The 19,087-nt window shown below is 38.6% G+C and overlaps 1 protein-coding gene and 1 long non-coding RNA gene across 47 annotated transcripts in view; one reads left to right on the forward strand and one right to left on the reverse strand.

Annotated features, from left to right (window-relative positions):
• Window positions 1-19,087, forward strand: part of LOC144323332 (uncharacterized) — a 119,260-nt gene that overhangs the window by 39,409 nt on the left and 60,764 nt on the right. For 11 of the 18 annotated variants that reach the window (XR_013388745.1, XR_013388744.1, XR_013388750.1 and 8 more), the window contains 2 exons: window positions 3,004-3,139; window positions 5,359-5,527. This is a non-coding gene — a long non-coding RNA (uncharacterized LOC144323332). Of the gene's footprint in view, window positions 1-3,003; window positions 3,263-5,358; window positions 5,528-8,662; window positions 8,785-19,087 lie in introns of all 18 variants that reach the window. The other 7 variants (XR_013388739.1, XR_013388752.1, XR_013388754.1 and 4 more) reach the window with 5 other exon arrangements.
• C11H12orf56 (chromosome 11 C12orf56 homolog) overlaps window positions 1-19,087 on the reverse strand; it is a 112,707-nt gene that overhangs the window by 36,257 nt on the left and 57,363 nt on the right. For all 29 annotated transcript variants that reach the window (XM_077913683.1, XM_077913671.1, XM_077913687.1 and 26 more), the window contains 4 exons: window positions 15,840-15,913; window positions 9,262-9,406; window positions 4,562-4,668; window positions 3,768-3,857 (listed from right to left, as the gene is read on the reverse strand). In XM_077913683.1, coding sequence (XP_077769809.1) covers window positions 3,768-3,857; window positions 4,562-4,668; window positions 9,262-9,406; window positions 15,840-15,913 — 416 coding nt within the window. The remainder of the gene's footprint in view (window positions 1-3,767; window positions 3,858-4,561; window positions 4,669-9,261; window positions 9,407-15,839; window positions 15,914-19,087) is intronic.

The raw sequence follows: 19,087 nt of genomic DNA on the forward strand, positions 1-19,087 counted from the left end.
GAAATGACATTCCATTTACTACTGTTCTATTTAATTAAGGTCCTTTATTTTCAGCAACAGCTTCTTTGCAGAGTATCATATAATCCAGAGTTAAGGGAAGGAACTTTCAAATTCTGGGACACTTGCTGTGATGATACATGAATTCAACCATATGAGTATTAAAATATGAATGGGTTTATGGCACATTTCAGGAAGAACACAGTGAACTGAGCTGAGCTAATAAAATCTCTACTTATGAAAAAAGAGGGAAATGCTGAAATGATTAAATGCTTTTTTATTTGCTCACATGGAATTTAATTTTAAATCTACTCCTTCTGCCAACGCTATTTAAAATCCACTAGGTCAATAATAGAAGAAATTTTAATCAAAATAGTAGTTTCATCCCCAAAATAAAAGACTTAGTATAGGATTGACATCACAGCCTTTAAAAATAGTGTCAACAGTTTTGATACTTTCATTGTTTAGATTGTCATTTCCAATGGGAGAATTTTGAATGCATTGCAAAATATTTTCTAATATATAGAGACTTTGAAAGGCAAACTCATGGTCTCATAACTCGGTCTTTGTTATTTTGATATGCAGAATTCTAATATGGCCCCAAGATTTTTGCCCCCTGGTATATATACCCTATATAATCCCTTTCCTTTAAGTATGAGCAGGACCTGTGAATATATGAGGCTATTACTTTCGTGATCATGTTATGTTAGATGAGAAAGGTAAGGAGATTTTGCATATATAATTAACGTTCCTAATTTGTTGACTTTTGAGTTAATCAAAGGGAGATTATCCTGGGTGAGCCTGATTATCCAATTGAGCTCTTCAAAGAATGCTTAGGCCTTTTCTGAGCTCAGAGATAGTCTCCTGCCAAAAAGCAGGCTATCATGAGTTTATAGCTATGAAGAAATTAATTCTGCCAAAAAAAAAACAAAAAAAAAACCAAATGAGCTTGAAAGATGACCCTCAAGCCTCAGATGAGACACAAATTCAGTCGACACCTTGACTGCCATTTGTGATAACCAGAGCAAGATGATCCAACTGAGCTATGCCCAGATTGCCTGATCCACAGAAACTGTGGGATAAACAATTTGTATTGTTTTAAGCCCCTGAGTTTGTAGTAATTTGTTACAGGGTAATAGAAGACTAATGCAGTTATATTAGACATTAACTGAGCTAGTTAAGGCTACGGGTAACATGACACTATGCATATCAAAATTGGCTGAATATATTACAACCAGACTCTATTACAGCAATATAACATATGCATTGAAATATATGAAAAGAGGGATCCCTGGGTGGCGCAGCGGTTTGGCGCCTGCCTTTGGCCCAGGGCGCGATCCTGGAGACCCGGGATCGAATCCCACATCGGGCTCCCGGTGCATGGAGCCTGCTTCTCCCTCTGCCTGTGTCTCTGCCTCTCTCTCTCTCACTGTGTGCCTATCATAAATAAATAAAAAAAAAAAAAAAGAAAAAAAAGAAATATATGAAAAGAGGGATCCCTAGGTGGCGCAGCGGTTTGGCGCCTGCCTTCGGCCTAGGGCGCGATCCTGGAGACCCGGGATCGAATCCCACATCGGGCTCCCAGTGCATGGAGCCTGCTTCTCCCTCTGCCTGTGTCTCTGCCTCTCTCTCTCTCTCTCTCTGTGACTATCATAAATAAATAAAAAATTAAAAAAAAAAAAAAGAAATATATGAAAAGAGCTAGTCATATCAGGAAGGAAAGAGGCTATCATAGAGCTGTTGTGGCCAAACCAAGTTAAGACAGAATAATTAAAACAGCAGAGTTTAGTAAGAATGGTGGTTTCTCAGCTCAGATAGAGAGAGGTAGGGACTTAATGGTAGACAAAAAGGGTAATATGATTCAGCATTAATTCAGTATAGTAAGATAGAAATATAAGACGTAATCTTGAATTTCTGTCGTGGAGATTGAGGAAATAGTACTATCAACTGCATAAAGAAGTATACAGAGGAGGCATCTGGCTGGCTCAGTCGGTAGAGCACGCAACTCTTGATTGCAGGGTTATAAGTTCAAATCCCACTCTGGGTGTTGAGATTACTTTAAAAAAATAAAATATTTAAAAAAGAAAAAAGTATTCAGAGAAATAATAGAGTGTATCTTCCTTGTTTGCTGTAAAGCAGAGGTCAACAAACTATGGCCTGTAGGCCAAATAGCCCAGAGTCCGTTTTTATAAATAAAGCTTTGTTGGAACAGAGCTGTGCCCATTGATTTATAAATTGTCTGTGACTGTTTTTATGCTGCAGTGGCAAAGTTGAGTAGCTGCAACAGAGACTATATGGCCTGAAAAGTCAAAAATGTTTGTGGCCCTTTATAGAAATGTCTGACCCTCCTGGTATATAGCATAGTATGCCCATAGTCCCTGGCACATAGCAATTATCATTGAAATTCACTTGTAAAGTTCTCTAATAAAAAGCCAGGACAAACATTACTAAAAGTTCTTATTCTTCTCCCAAGCTCAAATGTTTTAGAGCCTATGGCCTTCATTTTCCTTCCACCTTTAATACAGAAAATTTATTTTCTTTTTTAAAAGATTTTATTTATTTATTTGACAGAGAGAAAGAAAGAGAGCATAAGTAAGGGGAGCAACAGAGAGAAAGAGAGAAGCGGGCTCTCCTGTGAGCAGGGAGCCCAACACGGGGCTTAGTCCCAGAATCCTGGGATCATGACATGACCTGAAGGCAGCTGCTTAATTGACTGAGCCACCCAGGTGCCCCTAATACAGAAATTTTAGATAAATGGTGGGGGGGGGGGTGGAGATTAAGATTATAGTCAGAACACTGGCCCAGGATGTAATTCATAGTCCATAAATCATATAAAAAGTTCATGTAAAATATGCAAACACATACTTCCTGTGGCAAAGAATGCTATTGTCCTCCTACTATACATTCTTTCATTCTTCCTTTTAGTAACAGGTGTTCCTATCACCATCTAAAGTTTAGCTAGGTATAGAGCCATGCAACTACAGACACATTTAACTTCTCTTGCAGCTATATATGGGCATACGCCTAAAGTTCTCATCAAAGGAATATGAGCAGAAAAGTCTTACATGCCTCTCTTAAAAAGAAAATTTGCTTCCTTCTCCTTCTCTTCCTGCATCCCACAGGATTTAATGAAGTCACAAAGGTCAGTCTGCTTCAACCATGGGGAAGGGATAGCATAGTAAAAGATGTCAGAGCAACAAAAGGGAAGGAACCTAGGTCTCTGGCTGATTTTGTGGAAGAAAGCGTGGCTATCTACTCTGGACAAGTATGTAAAAAAGATGTAAATTTCTATCTTCTGTAGGCCATATATTTTTGCATATCTTTATTATAGCAGCTTACTTTATATGTTGATAAACCCCCCACTAGCATTCAGTTCAAAGTCACACAATTATATATTAAATGAAACTACTATATTCCTGCCTTTGCAATGTAAACTTTCTGTTATGTGGGTATAAGAGTACTCTGTAAAATTCTAGTAGAGAACCCTGGCTTTTAATGTCTTATGGGGCATTTGGTGCTTTTCAAGTTCACCAGACAATGACAGAAGATAACATGCTAAGACGATCTTTGTGCCCTTAAAAATCCCGAGAGACAGAACTCACTATGTGCCAATCAATCTGCTCATCCAGAAGGAAGTGGAGAGAAAGAGTTTAAGATATTTCCAGGGGGATTGAACAGAGAAGTAAGAGAGCTATGAGTTTTGGAAGACACTCAGTAGAGTAGTCTTGGGTTGCAACTACAAGGTCCCAATGTCTTCTAGAAGACCTTACTTCTTAGCTGCCAATGTGTTCAGGCGCGATGACTCAGTTTCTGTTTCTCTGAACATCAGTCCCAGAGTCTGTATAATTTCAATGCATGCTCTAGAAAACAAAGAAAAAAGCATGGAAGTGGCATGATTGCATTACAAGTTCAGAATTTCACAAAATTAGTAATCCTTGATAGAAATGCTCTCAGATACCTATATACAAAAATATATGGAAAGGAAATTCTGTATATTAAATTGTCAACATCGAGTGCCTGCCTACACTGTGATAGCTACGTAGTAAACACTCAACAATATTTGTTGAATGAATTAGTTAATAGCTGAATGTCAGGATTAGAAGTCATTTTCATATTGTTTTTTTGTCCTTAATTTTTTTGATAATCAGACACTATTTTAAAATTATTTTTAATAATTTTATCTTTTTCAAGTAGGTAATATTTGGCTCAAAATTTCAAAGGTAAAAAAGGGAATACAGTGAAAGGTGTCTTTCCTTCAGACACCCATTTTTGTTCCCTTTTGGAACAACGAATATTACTAGTTTCTTACGTAGCCTTTCTTTAAAAAGTAGAACAGGGTTGCCTGGGTGGCTCAGTTGATTAAGTGTCTGACTCCAGATTTCAGCTCTCCCTTTCCCTTCCCCCCAAAAGTAGAACAAAATGAATGCTCTTTTTAAAAATCTATGTGAAGCAAAACTTGCAGCACCATTAATCATTAATACGATATATATTTTGTCCACTGCCTTCCATTTATCTTTAACACCCTAGGGGAAGAAAAATCTATGATTATCCAGTTAGTACTTACACCAGCTCATCAGCCCTTTGGCTCTTATTTTGAAGTGTGCTCTTATCCTTGGACTCTGGCAAGTATTCATGAAGTTTATTCACTAGGAAATAGAAAAGATCACTGGTCTGTGAAAGCAAGCAGGAAAGAAGATGGTAATTAGGTATCAGTTGGTAAAACTCTATCTTTACGTAATAAAAATATGAATAAATTATTTATTGTCTGGGGATAAACTGAATTATAGTATCTCTCATTACTATTAGCATAACCCAAATTGAAAACACTTTTACTTATATCCAGGAGACCACTGTCCTGGTGAACAGAGCCAGAGCTAAAGCGGGGGGGCGGGGGGGGGGGGAGTGAGGCAGAGAGATACCTTATAGGGCAGGTTCTACGGTCAAGGCATTGTCATTCAGTTACCTGGGAATCATATGTTAAATGGAGTCTACTATAACTCCTGGCTTTCCAAAGTACCTTGGCCTTTGTGAGGATACAATGAATAATGGCTAGAAAAACACTTTTTGAATGTTTGCTAACCTAAAAGCAAATGCACAGTACTGGTATGGCCTAATGAAGATAGTGAAGAATGATACTAATAATTCTCTTAATACAGTGGTAATGTGGATTGCCATCTCTAATGACAAAATAAACACTAACTTAAGAGTGCAGGAAGCAGTTTTTCCGGGCTTCTGTGCAGTCTCATGAGATAAATCGAGCATGAAATAAGCACTGGCCCATGAAATCAGGCAAGTTGGCACTAATGAGAAATATGTAATTGCGTCTTTTTTCTTTTCCTCTCTTATTCATTTTTTCCTCAGGACTTTTGTTTACTAGTCACAAATTAAACTCTTTGTTTAGAGAGGTATTCTGTGTACCTTTACGTAAGTGATATGGCTGGAGAAGAGGGTAAGGATGGCAAGTGGAGAGAGGAGAAGGAGCAGGATATTCAGGCCCTCTCAGAAGAGCTGCCGTTCATCCAGGCTTCTGGTAAGTAAGCACAGTGTGGTGGCTTTATACACTAACCCTGGTGCCAGGCTCTTTGAGTTCACATCCAAGCTCTGCCACTGATTAGCTATATGATATCTGGCAAATTACTTACATACTCTGTGACTCAATTTATGTCTAAAATGGAGTTAATGTCACCTGATGGGGTTAAATAAGATAGCATTTGTAAAGCCTGAATGATGCTCAGCTCATCCTAAGTGCTTAATAAATTTATGAGTTACTATGGTGATCTCCCACTCGTAAAATATCTTCCACCAAACTGCAACAACATGGAGAAATCTCTAAACTATTATGCCAAAAGAAGCCAACACAAAAGAGTACATGGTGTACAGTTCTGGGTAAGTGGAATTCTAGGACGGGTAAAACTAATCTACAGTGACAGAAAGCACAAAAATTGCCTGGGGCCAGGGATGGGAGGAAACGGCCTGCCAAAGAGTCTGAGGTAGCCCTTTGGGGTGATAGAAGGATTCTAAATCTTGATTGGGGTGATGGTTCTATAGGTATATACGTTTGCCAAAACTCTTTAAACTGAACCCTAAAAGTGAGTACATTTTATTATATGTAAGTTATATCCCAGTAATTTCTCCAAAGAAGATGTACATATGCCAATAAGCACATGAAAAAATACTCAACATCACTAATCACTAATCATTAGGGAAAGGCAAGTCAAAACTCAAAAAATGAGAAAACAAGTGTTGACAAGGATGTGAGAAAACTAGAACCTGTATGCACTGTTGGTGGGGATGTACGATGGTACTGCCACTGTGGAAAACAGCATGGTGGTTCCTCAAAAAATAAGAAAATTACCATATGATTCAGCAATCCCACTTCTGGGTACACTGCCAAAAGAACTGAAAGCAAGGTCTCATATTTACACACCCATATTCAAAATGGTAATATGCACAATAGCTTAAATGTGGAAGCAATGCAAGTATCCATCAGTGGAGAATGGGATAAGCAAAATGTGGTATATACATACAATGGAATATTATTCAGCCTTAAAAAGAAAGCAAATTTTGGCACATGCTACAACATTGATAAATCTGGAAGACATGCTAAGTGAAATAAGCCAGTAATAAAAATCACTGGGTGATCCCACTTACATGAGATATTTAGAGAAGTTAAACTCATAGAAGCAGAAAGAAGAATGGTATTGCCAGGGGCTGGGGGAAGACGTGAATGGGGAATTATTATTTAATGAGTATAGTTTCAGTTTTGCAAGATGAAAAGAGTTCTGGAGATGGGTGCACAACAATATAATGTACCGTCTTAATACCATTGGACCATATATTTAAAAATGGTTAAGATAGGGGAGCCTGGGTGGCTCAGTGGTTGAGCGTCTGCCTTTGGCTCAGGTCATGATCCAGGGTCCTGGGATCAAGTCCTGCATTGGGCTCCCTGCTCAGTGGGGAGTCTGCTTCTCCCTTTCCTCCCTGCTCATGATCTTTCTTGCTATCTCTGTTGCTCTCTCTGCCTCTCTCAAAAAAATAAATACAATCTTAATTTTTTAAAAATGAACAGTATTTTATCTGAGCCATGATGAATGGGTAGGATTTTAACAGGAGAAAATGGAAGAAGAAACAGCCTAGAGATAGGGAACAGCAGTGGAAAACAATGAGGGGCTGGAAAGGACAGGGTGTTTGAGTCATCCACGTGGCTGGAGCTTCTTGAGGAAAGAGGTGAAAACAATGAAGTGTGTGGGGTTGAGTGGTTAGGTCTAGCTTCATTCTCTTTCTCTACATCTTTCTTTTGCTCCACAGCCAAGGCTACTTGCATCGGGCCCATTTTAAGATTGGAGACGCTTAAATGGCCTCCAGACCAATACTCTAGTATTCAACACTAACACCCTTCTTCCTAGTCTAACCTGTAGGAGGTACCTCAGTGCTCCTACCTCACCACCTGCTTTAAATCCAACCCCATGATTGTGTCCCATGTTATCTAAGTAGACTTCTCTGGGCCCTGTGCTAAGTCCCTTGCCAGTCTTCTCTCTGCTACTGGATTTACTCTTGACAACCTTTATATCCTGGTCACCTTCTCAACTCCACATTCCATGAAGGCCCTATTGCCAAACTAAACAATCAGATCTTCCCGGTACCAAAGGTTTGTGCAGACGTTTGGGTGAAATCCACCCACATGCTGGAATGCCCTGATCTTTCATTTTGTATATGATGTAGGGATCACTCTCAGCCTTGAGGACGGTGCCTTCCCTGGAAGCATCTACAGCTGGATTAGTTCATCCTGTGCCTGCCCTATATAGATGTTGGCCCCTTCCTGAAAACCCACCTTGCTAAAATAAAGGCTATGCCTGTCCAGATTTGGAATCTGTGACAGAGGTCATTGGTGGAGAGCCTTAAATGCTAAAGCCAAAGTGTTTGTACTTAGTAGGGAAAGCCAGCAAGATCATACAATCAGTTACAGATTAAACTGATACCAAGTGTGGGATGGACCAGAGAAGAATATGTGGGTGGGGTATAATACCAATTTCCTTAGTCTTTCCACATGAACTCCATTTCCATTTTTAGGCTATGTAGCACAACATCATCATTACCTGTGACAGTGTTATGGGACATTTAACATACTATTCTATGTAGCTAATATGCCCTCTAATTAGGGTGCTCCGCCATCCCAGTTTACTTGGGATAGTCCTAGTTTTTCTACTGATAGTCCCATATCCTGCAAATTTCTTCAGTCCTAGTGAAACTGGGACAATTGGTCACCCAAGTCTGGGCAAACCCAGATGGTTGGTCATCCTACATGTGAAGCACTTAGAATCCTAAGAAGTGGCCAGGACTGTCTTGTATGTTTGAGGAACCTGTGCACTTTACAGCTGCTCAATAAAATGTTGCCATCCATGAGACCACTGGCCAGAATTAGGATACGATGCATAGCCATCATCATGAGCTCCCCTCCTCCCTTAAGCCTCATTAGCTCCACACCAGTACTCACTGGGGCTTCTGAATACCTTCACCTTCACCTGAAACTACGTAGTCTTACAGAGTAAGTCTGTAACTTGCTGAGTAAGAGAGCTAGGTTGCTTTGACTCCCCAAGAATCACCTTTTTAAAAATAACAGTCCTACACTCAAAAATAATTTTTTTCCATTTTATTTTTATTGTAGGGATACCTGAAGCTAAATCTTCTTGAAATCTACTTTTTCATCTCACTGTACTCATACATCTTGCATGCCAGAAGCTTCCCCTCCAATCATCTCTCTCTGACTTGAAACCCAACTCATGTAAGGTACTATCTTTTTGCTACCATTCTCCTCTTTGCTCACCTCCCCTCCAACACACACATACACGTTATTGATTACATCACAACATTTCAAGTACTGAGTCAGGATTGCATTAAATTTAGTCAACATTTTAAAATATATCTTCCATCAGGGTGCCTCAGTGGCTCAGTCTTTTGAGATTCTGACTTTTGTTTTTTTTTTTGTTTTTGTTTTTTTGTTTTGTTTTGTTTTGTTTTTGTTTTTTGAGAGTCTGACTTTTGATTTTGACTTCTGGCTTCACGCTCAGCATGGAGTCTGCTAATGGATTCTCTCTCCCTCTCCCTCTGCGCACTCCCGCTCTACTCATGCCCTCTCTCTCTAAAATAAAATACAGCCTCTGAATACAAGACATTTATTTGTATTTTACTTTATGCCTGATTATGCTGCATTTGGTAAACAGGTGGAACAAGTTTCAAAGATTAAAAGTAAAACAAACCACCTACTTGCCAGAACAGTCGTTTTAGAATGAAGTTTTTCTGGGCTGCTACTTTGAGTTCCGTAATTAAACAAAGTATCTTCTGCAAAGTATTGTCTTTAAGAAAAAGTTCAGATTTAAGTTGACTGAAGTGCTTAATTTTCTCCTCAGATCTACGGAAACACAAGAAAAAACTTCCATGTAAAAAAATGATAAGAAATAGCAGTTGAGAAATATCAATGATTTTGACAAGTTGTAAAACTTTATTACTAATGGAATTTTAATATATTTTGTGCTTCTAGCTTTACTACTCATTAGTAATGAACCTTGCTTTCCCCAGATTGAACTGTTTATTACTCTCCAGACGTATTTTCCCCCATGCCCCTTTACTCAAGCTGTATCCACCATATCAGGAATTCTCTCAGTGTCTCTAGGAAACTTGTCCCTCTTTCATAGCCTAGCTCAGAGTTTGTTCACATACCATTTACCATACTGCAGGGACCATATGTAATACTATTTGCTTAATATATTTTCTTTAACTCACTTTTTGTGTGTGCATAGAGTAGTTTATTTATCTAAGATTTTACTTAAGAGAGAGAGAGCAAGCATACACACAAGCAGTGAGGAGAGGCAAATGGAGAGGGAGAGAGTCTCAAGCCAACTGGAACTGACCAGTGATCCCAGGACCCTGAGATCATGTGACCTGAGCTGAAACCAAGAGTCAGACACTTAACCAACTGAGCCATCCAGGTGCCCCGGGAACCAGTATCATGTGCCATAAATAGCAGATAATTATAAAAATGGCATGGAAGCAACACAATTCTAAGTTGATGCACCACATTCTAAGCCTGAGGCCTGCTCTCTCTTTGACAAAAAGGCAGCTGAGCATGTGTTAGAGAGCTGCCACTTTTGGCACCAAGCTGAGAGGTTCTCCCTAATGAGATTGGACTAGTTGGAAAAGGAATTACTTTTCCACTATGGAAGTCAAAGTTATTTCCTGCCATGTCAGAGTACCAAATGTATTCATCCCTTCTCACTGACCCGTGTGTGTTCCACAGTTCAGGAAAAGCTAGCTTTGCTGAAAAGAGAAATACTTTCCCCTTAAAGCTTTTCCTAATTCCTCCATGAATGGGGAACCTCTACTGTAGCACTTTTTCCACACTTCTTATATATCACGCTAATCCTCTTTTGCCCCATTGTTGTGATTTGTGTGCTTGTCCTGCGTACTTTTCATGGACTGGCTCATTCAGTCCCACTAAGGGGGCAGAGCTGGGAATTACTGTTGCATTTATAGGATATTAGAAAGGTTAAGTAACCTGTAAGCAGGGTGCAGGGGCCCCTGGCTGTCTCAGTTGATAGAATATGTGATTCTTGATCTCAGAGTCATGAGTTCAAGCCCCACATTAGGCATGGAGCCTACGTTAAAAAAATAGAAAGAAAAAAGGGTGTGAAGTAATGATAGGAGAGATATCTCATGTTTTGTGTAGGTTGATGGAAACTTCCTAGAATTTCCAACTTGAATCAAAAATATTCTTGCTACGTACTCCATAAACCTTGATACCGACCATTTATCCCAATACTAGTATCTGGAATCTTGGCTCTTGCCCACTACCTACCCCTTTATCTAAAAAAATCTAAGATGTTCTCCTCTATCCAATCAATGAGCCTCTCTTATTAACAAAAACATTAAGACTTCCTGAAAAAGAGTCTCTTTTCTACTGGAGACCCTGGAAGAGAAATGATCATTAAGAATTCCATGATAAGAGTCACAGAGGCAGAGAAACATGATTATTAAACACGGGGATCAGACAGGCTATAGAGTTCTAGATCTGCCTCTATTCAGCTGAGTAATTACCATGGGCAAGTTACCTAGTCTATCTGTGCCTCGATTTCCCAAATGTAAAATGGAGAGGATCATAGTACCTATCCCGTTGTTTTGATACTTTAGTATGTGCGTAGCACACAGTATTTAATAAATGACTTCTAAATAAAATAGGAATGAGCTTTGAGATCCACATCCCTATACATCCACTGCTAATTACATTCCCATTTCACTTAAAAAATAACTATAAAATTTCTCTATTCTCTGAGAACTCCAAAAATAGCAGAAATGTAGTTTTCAGAAACTGATGAGCTTAGAAAAGCACAAGCTGAGAAAGAATACCAGCAGATTTACTTTCAAATTGACTTTCCTATTTTTCCTATTAATCAGCAATTTGCTGCAATCTATATAGAAACAATTTTTTATCTTTTGGCACCTGTGATAATAGACTATAATACCAAACTTTTCTTTCAAAAAGATTAAAACAGGTACCTGGGTGGCTCAGGCAGTTAAGCATCTGACTTTGGCCTGGATCATGGTCTCAGGGTCCTGGGATGGAGCCCAGAGGTAGGCTCCAAGCTCAGCAAGAGCCTGGGCTCTGGCCCTTCCTCTGCCCTTCCCTCTGCTCTTGCATCTGCTCGCTCTCTCTCTCAAATAAAATCTTTTTTAAAAAATTAAAAATAAATTAAAGGGGCACCTAGGTGACTCCATAGTTGAGCATCTACCTTGGGCTCAGGTCGTGAGCCTGGGGTCCTGGGACTGAGTCTTGCATCAGGCTCCCTGCAAGAAGCCTGCTTCTCCCTTTGCCTGTATCTCTGCCTCTGTCTCTGTGTCTCTCATGAATAAATAAATAAATTCTTTAAAAAAAAAAAAAACTAAAAATAAAATTTTAAAATAAATTTTTTAAAAATTTCATAAGAAAAAAATACACTAATTTCTTTATACTAAAAATCAATTTACGGGCTCCTGGGTGGCTCAGTCAGTTGAGCATCTGCCTTTGGCTCGGGTCATGGTCTTGGGGTACTGGGATAGAGCCTTGTATTGGGCTCTCTGCTCAGTGGGGAGAGTCTGCTTCTCCCTCTCCCTTTGTGTTCTCCCTCTCTCTCTCTCTCTCAAATAAATGAATCTTCTAAAAAAATAAAAATCAATTCACACATAAGTTGAGGTCTCACATACATCAAAAATACAAGTTAGATTCAAGAGTCTGTATTTCAGGATCAGTGGCTCAGTGGTTTAGTGCCTGTCTTCTGCCCAGGGCGTGATCCTGGAGACCTGGGATCGAGTCCTACGTCAGGATCCCTGCATGGAGCCTGCTTCTCCCTCTGCCTGTGTCTCTGCCTCTCTCTGTGTCTCTCATGAATAAATAAATAAAATCTTTTTTAAAAAGTCTTTATTTCTATATGGAAGTCATATATAGTTGCAGTTTCTTTGACTATTCAGAGAATATTTTTACATAGATGATAAACTTTATTTGGCTAATTTAAATAATAAAAAATCTAGTGGCAGAAGACTCCATTCATAATTCGATTTCGGAATAAGGGGAAGTTTTACGTTATTTTTAATGGATATATTTTCATCAGCTAGGAAACAAATTCACCCAAATAGTGTGGCAAGAAGGATTCTGGATCTAATGATAAGCTCTATTTTTCCAGTATTTTTTCATTTTTCTGGGTATTTTATATAAATAATACATTCATATAGTGCTTTACAGCTGGAAAAGGCTTATCATATCTTATCTCAGAAGCATTGTGTATATGATCACAGTGGTCCCTATCCATGCATGTGAGGTTACAGAACTCACATTGGTGACAGACTTCTAATTTGAAAACCCAAACAGTATTTACTCCTTTTAAACTGAAGGTCCCCCCCAAAAGAAAATAAATAAGTAAATAAACAAACAAACAAACTGAAGGTCCCTTGCGGGCAAAGACCTGCCTTGTATATCTTGTACATATTACTGCATTCCTCGCAGTGCATTTTAAATCACTGCATCTTAAATATGTTGCCTTCAGGAATTAACTATGCAAGAAATATGCTTTCCCTGAGTCAAGCTAGTAGTAGAACTCTCCTTTCTGACCTCCAAGGATAAATTTCAAGTCACATATACAAAGTTAAAGCCTATTTTATTATCCAGTTAGTTTAAAACTCACTTTAAATAAGCACTAAAGTTAAAACTGAAACTTTTTAGAGTAAACATGAAAACATACAGAAAGTATTTATTTAATATATGTAGAAATTCTAAGCTATTTATATTACCATCTTTAAGAAAAAAGAAATCACATTGTTATTTAACCCCTACATACCTCAGAACATATCTCAAAATAAACATTTTCTTACAAAATGATCATTATTACATCCAATAAAATTATCAATACTTCTCTGGTATTGGCTAATATCCCATCCATACTCAAATATCCTCTATTGTGTTAAAAATGTCTTTTTTACTTTTGTTTTTTAAGTCAAGATTAGGGGTGCCTGGGTGGCTTAGCCAGTTAAGCATCTGCCTTCCCACTCAGCTCATGGTCTTGGGATCCTGGACTTAAGCCCTGCGTTGGCCTCCCTGCTCAGCAGAGAGCCTGCTTCTCCCTCTCCCTCTGCCCCTTCCCCTGCTCATGCGTGCTCTCTCTCTCTCTCTCTCTCTCTGTCAAATAAATAAATGAAATCTAAAAAACAAAAACAAAATATAAATAAGATACTTATTATATTTGCTTATTATGTCTCTTAAGCTTTTAAAATTTTTTATTAAGGAATTTTTTTAAACATACACAAAAAAGGAAAAAATTGAAAATAAACCTCATGTATATACCACCTACATCCAAAAATCTTTAACATTTTGCCAATCTTGTGTTATCTATTCCCTTACTTACACACACACACACACACACACACACACACTCCTGTTTTAAAATCGAAAGAAAATATACATAATATAAAATTTACCATTGTAACCATTTTTAGGTATACAACTCAGTGGTATTAAGTTCATTCACAATGTTGTGCAACCATCACTACTATCCATTTCCAGACCTTTTTCTTCTTCCCAAACAGAAACCGTATCTGATTAACAGTAGGTCTCCATTCCCCTCTCCTCTCAGCCTCTAGTAACCTCTGTTTTATTTTCTGTTTCTATGAATTTACCTATTCTCAATGCCTCTTATAAGTGGAATTATACAATATTTGTCCTTTTATGTCTGGCCTATTTCACTTGGCATAATTTCTTTAAGGTTCATCCAAGTTGGGATCCCTGGGTGGCGCAGCGGTTTGGCGCCTGCCTTTGGCCCAGGGCGCGATCTTGGAGATCCCGGATCGAATCCCATGTCGGGCTCTCAGTGCATGGAGCCTGCTTCTCCCTCTGCCTATGTCTCTGCCTCTCTCTCTCTCTCTCTCTCTCTCTGTGACTATCATAAATAAATAAAAATTAAAAAAAAATGTTCATCCATGTTGTCACACAAGACATGACTTCATTTTCAAGGCTAGCATACCCACACTTTTCAGTCAGATTCAAGTTTAATTGTTTTAACAATTTATTCATTCATTCTATAAAGGCAGCCTGCTATGTGCCAGTGACCAAGGTACAGTCCCAGCCCTTAAGGAGCATAGTGTATAATAGGGCAGCACATAATCAAACAAGCAATCATAAGACAGACTGTTAAAAGCTACAAGATGGTAAGCACAGGATGTTATGAAGGGGCCCTCTTTTTTTTTTTTAAAGATTCTATTTATTCATGAGAGGTACGGCGGGGGGGAAGGGGGCGTTGGGCAGAGACACAGGCAGAGGGAGAAGCAGGCTCCCCACAGGGACCCCGACGTGGGACTCAATCCTGGAACTCTGGGATCACACCCTGAGCCGAAGGCAGATGCTCAACCACTGAGCCACCCAGGCGACCCAGAGGGGCCCCTCTTAATGCTTTTTTGAGAACAATTTTTAGGGAAAGGGATAGTAAGCTAAGACTTGACAAGGTGAAGTCATTCATGAAGGAGAAGAAGAGTAGAGAATAGGCTTCAGAATAGAGGGAAAAAAACAAAACAAAACAAAAAAACAGTGCACTTTCTGAGAACTGCAAGATCATTTGGATCAGGAGCATAGGGAAGGACATGAGGGGACACAACAGTTGAAGATGGAGAAATGAAAATAGACATCAGGAATATCTTTATAAGCTGTTGTAGAGTTTAGACCTTCTCCTGAGGGCAATGGGGAGCCATTCAGAGGCTTTAAAGCAGGGAGTTACATGATCAGATTTGTGCTTCCAAAAGATTTCTTTGTTGTTACAGAGAATGGTTTAGACAGGGTCAAGAGTGGAGGCAGAGGCCAGCTAGGAAAATCCTATAGCAGCTCAGAACAAAGGTAATTGGAATGAGCATGTGACAGTGGAAAGAAGTAGATGTTATCCAGATACATTAGAGAAGAAAAATGAATCCCACGGTGATTGACTGGATGGGGGCGGGGGCACCGGGGGGTTATGAAGCGAGAGAGGAGGTAAAGATGACATCCAGGACTCTGGCTTAGGTGACGTGGGGACAAGGACAACAGGCCCCATGTTAAGAAACACAAGAGGAAGGTCAGGTCGCAGAAGGAAGATGCTGTGTTCTGTTTTGAATATGCTGACTTGAAGGTTCTTTAAGACCTCTAAGAGGTGATGTCCGTCCAGTATGTTTGCAGACCTAAAATTCAGGGCAGAGAGTTGCGTAGAGGTATAAACGTGATGGGCAGCAACACATGGAGTTACGAGAGGCAAGAGGAGAGAACAGCCCCCATGTGGCTCTGGCGTGTCATAGCTCCTTACCTATATGGCTTCTGACTTCCAGGTGCAGAACCGAGCTCACTAACATATAGGGGATCTTGTAAAAGAGTAGCTTTCTAAAAGAGGGAGGGAAAGCAGGAATAAGTTAAAGTTTTTGTTTACTGAAAATCAATTTCTCCTGTTTTTAGTGAATACCATGTATCCATTCTTTAATCCCTTCTATATATGTGATTTGTTTATGTAAATAATACCACAGGGCGTTTCTTTTCCTTATATAGTTTTTAAAAAGTGTTAAACATGACATTTGCTCATTATAAAATAAAATCATCTATCAAAATCAAACAGTACAAAAATGCCTAAACTAAAAGATAAAAGTTCTCTGTCTCTCCCTTCCCCTTCATCCCACTAGTCAAAATACCTCACTATACACCCGAAACTAATATGATACTGTATATTACTTATACTGGAATTAAAAATAACAATAACAACAAAGTACCTTACTATATTATTATCAGCTCAGTTTATATCCTTTTAGGCATATAAAACTATATTAATTATAACATACATCTATAATATATACATATTAGGTGACATGTTTTATAATATATATTTAATACTAACTAAATTACATCACATATATTAATCTGGAATTTTTTTCCTCACTTAATATATGATTGACGGGCAGTTTCCATGTCTCTGCATCTAGGTTTACTTTTATCTTTTTAATGATTACCTAGTATTCCGTAATAGAGATTATACAAAAGTTTTATTAACTATTCTCCTATTAATAAGGTTATTTTTTCCTTAGATCTTTAGTGTTTCCATTTTTCATTCATTCTAGGTCCCCAAAATAATGAGTTGATAGTGTTCAGCAAGTTCCCTAAATAATCTTTTCTTTTATGTTGTGGCCCAAGAGGTCAGAAAGAATTTCTGAAATGTTGCTGATTTACAACTCCAAACAAACTTAGCTCTGTCTTATTCCTTAATATCAGAGCAGGATGGTGGGTGGGTGGGCAGGGGAAAAGTATGTGCTTTTTCTCACTATTTTTGTTTTTTACAATCTGTTTTTTTAAGTAGGCTCATTGCTGGAGCTCATCATGGGGCTTGAACTCACAACCCTGAGATCAAGACCTGAGCTGATATCAAGAGTTGTAAGGTTAACCGGCTGAACCACACAGGCACCCCTATTTTTGCTTTTTAAAGTAAGCTCTGTACTCAGCATGGGGCTTGAATTCATGACCCCGAGATCAAGAGTTGCCTGCTCTACCAACTGAGCCAGCCAGACGTCCTTGTTCTGACTGCTTTTGTCATTGCTTTTAGTTTTAAAAAAGCTGTCTTTTTCCCCCCTCTCTAAATGTTTATATTTACTGGGGTCCTGGGTGGCTCAGTCAGTTAAGCATCCAACTCTCGCTCTCAGCTCAAGTCTTTTTTTTTTTTTTTAGGACTTTTACTTATTTATTCATGAGAGACACAGAGAGACAGGCAGAGACATAAGCAGAGAGAGAAGCAGGCTCCTCACGTGGAGCCCAATGCGGGACTCAAACCCAGGACCCCAGCATCATGACCTGAGCCAAAGGCAGATGCTCAACCAATGAGACACCCAGGTGCCCCCTCAGCCTCATGTGAACCTACTTAAAAAAATGTTTATGTTTACTTTAAATCTAGAATTTTAATTTGGGGGTACTCCTTGGTTATTTAGCTTTTTAGTACCTATCTTCACAATATGTGAAGGGCAAAAAGTTGCCACATATTAGTTTTGTAGAATTTGAGATACTAAAGAATTCAGATTTAATTACTGTTGATAAAAGTTAGAGATAAAATGAGTTCTGAAGGAGACTTGGCTCTTTGGAAACCCTTAAAATCAAAATGAGTGCTAATCTCTCACTGGTTGGTTTAGGTTTACCTGAAAATGTAGAGAGAGTTAAGATGTCCATTCCTTTTTCCCAGTAACATTTCCTTACATCAGTGTGAATGATCATTCTGGATCTCAAAGTACAAGAGATCAGTCAGCCAAGATAAATCTGACCTACCTTCAGGAGATGATTTTTTTTTTTGATTTCCTAAAACTTACGAAGGCATCAGCAAGAATGGCCAAAGTGATCAACATGATGATAGAATTAGTATCACAAAAAAGTCACAAATTCTAAAATGTTTTTATTGAATTAATGTCTTATTTTTATGAGAATTTCAAATGCAAACCTGATTCATCATTTATGTATAAAATATCTGCTTATCCATTTTCCATCATTCAAGGGATAGAACATTATTATTTTTTAAGGTGGGGGGGGAGAGGAAAAGAGAGAGAATCTTAAGCAGGCTTCATGCCTAGCCCAGAGCCCAACAGGGGGGCTCAGTCTCACAACCTGAGATCAGGACCTGAACCAAAATCAAGAGTTGGATGCTCAATGAACTGAGCCACCAAGGCACCCCAGAATGTTAATTTTTTTAAAGATTTTATTTATTTACTTGTTTGTGAGATAGAAGGACAGGGAGGGGCAGTTAGAGAGGGACAAGAGTCTCCTCGCTAAGCTCCATCCCAGGACCCTGGGATCATGACCTGAGCCAAAGGCAGATGCTCAACCAACTGAGCCACCCAGGTGCCCCCCAGAACATCATTTTTTAATGATAGTATCTACCCATTCAAAGATAACTCCCATCCACCCAGGTTTATTTCAGTGGGAAAAAATCAGACTATCTAGATTCAAACCTCCGCTCCATTCTAGTTGTGCAATCTTGCATATATCTAATTTCTTGGTGCCTTAATTTCCTCATCTATGAAATGAAAGTAAAAAAAAAAAAAAAGAAATGAAAGTAACAGTCCTACCTCCTGGAGTTGTTGTGCAGATTAAGTGAGTTAATATATGGAAACCATCAAAGCAGATCCTAACTGTTAATACATGTCAGTTATTGTTATTGCTTTTATTATCAGAAGGGCTATGAGTTTGCCTATCTGACTTGCCCCAACCATGCCTCTCCTGCAGAATTAAAGAGTATCACTACACTTATATGATGAGCACTGGGTATTGTATGTAAGTAACAAATCACTGAATTCTACTATTCCAGAAACCCAACATTGCACTGTATATTAACAACCTAAAATTTAAATTTAAAAAAATAATAATTTTTTAAAATAAATGAAAATAAACATGTTGCAATTCATCTTTTTCATTCACTATCATTATACCAATAACCCTTAACCACCATATTAAAAAAGAATAAAAAATAAAAGTAGTACTAAAACCAGGAGTTAGTCAAGTCAGGGAAACATATAAAGTCATTTTGAAATATTT

Source organism: Canis aureus, chromosome 11 (assembly GCF_053574225.1).
Source record: "Canis aureus isolate CA01 chromosome 11, VMU_Caureus_v.1.0, whole genome shotgun sequence".
NCBI lineage: Eukaryota > Metazoa > Chordata > Mammalia > Carnivora > Canidae > Canis > Canis aureus.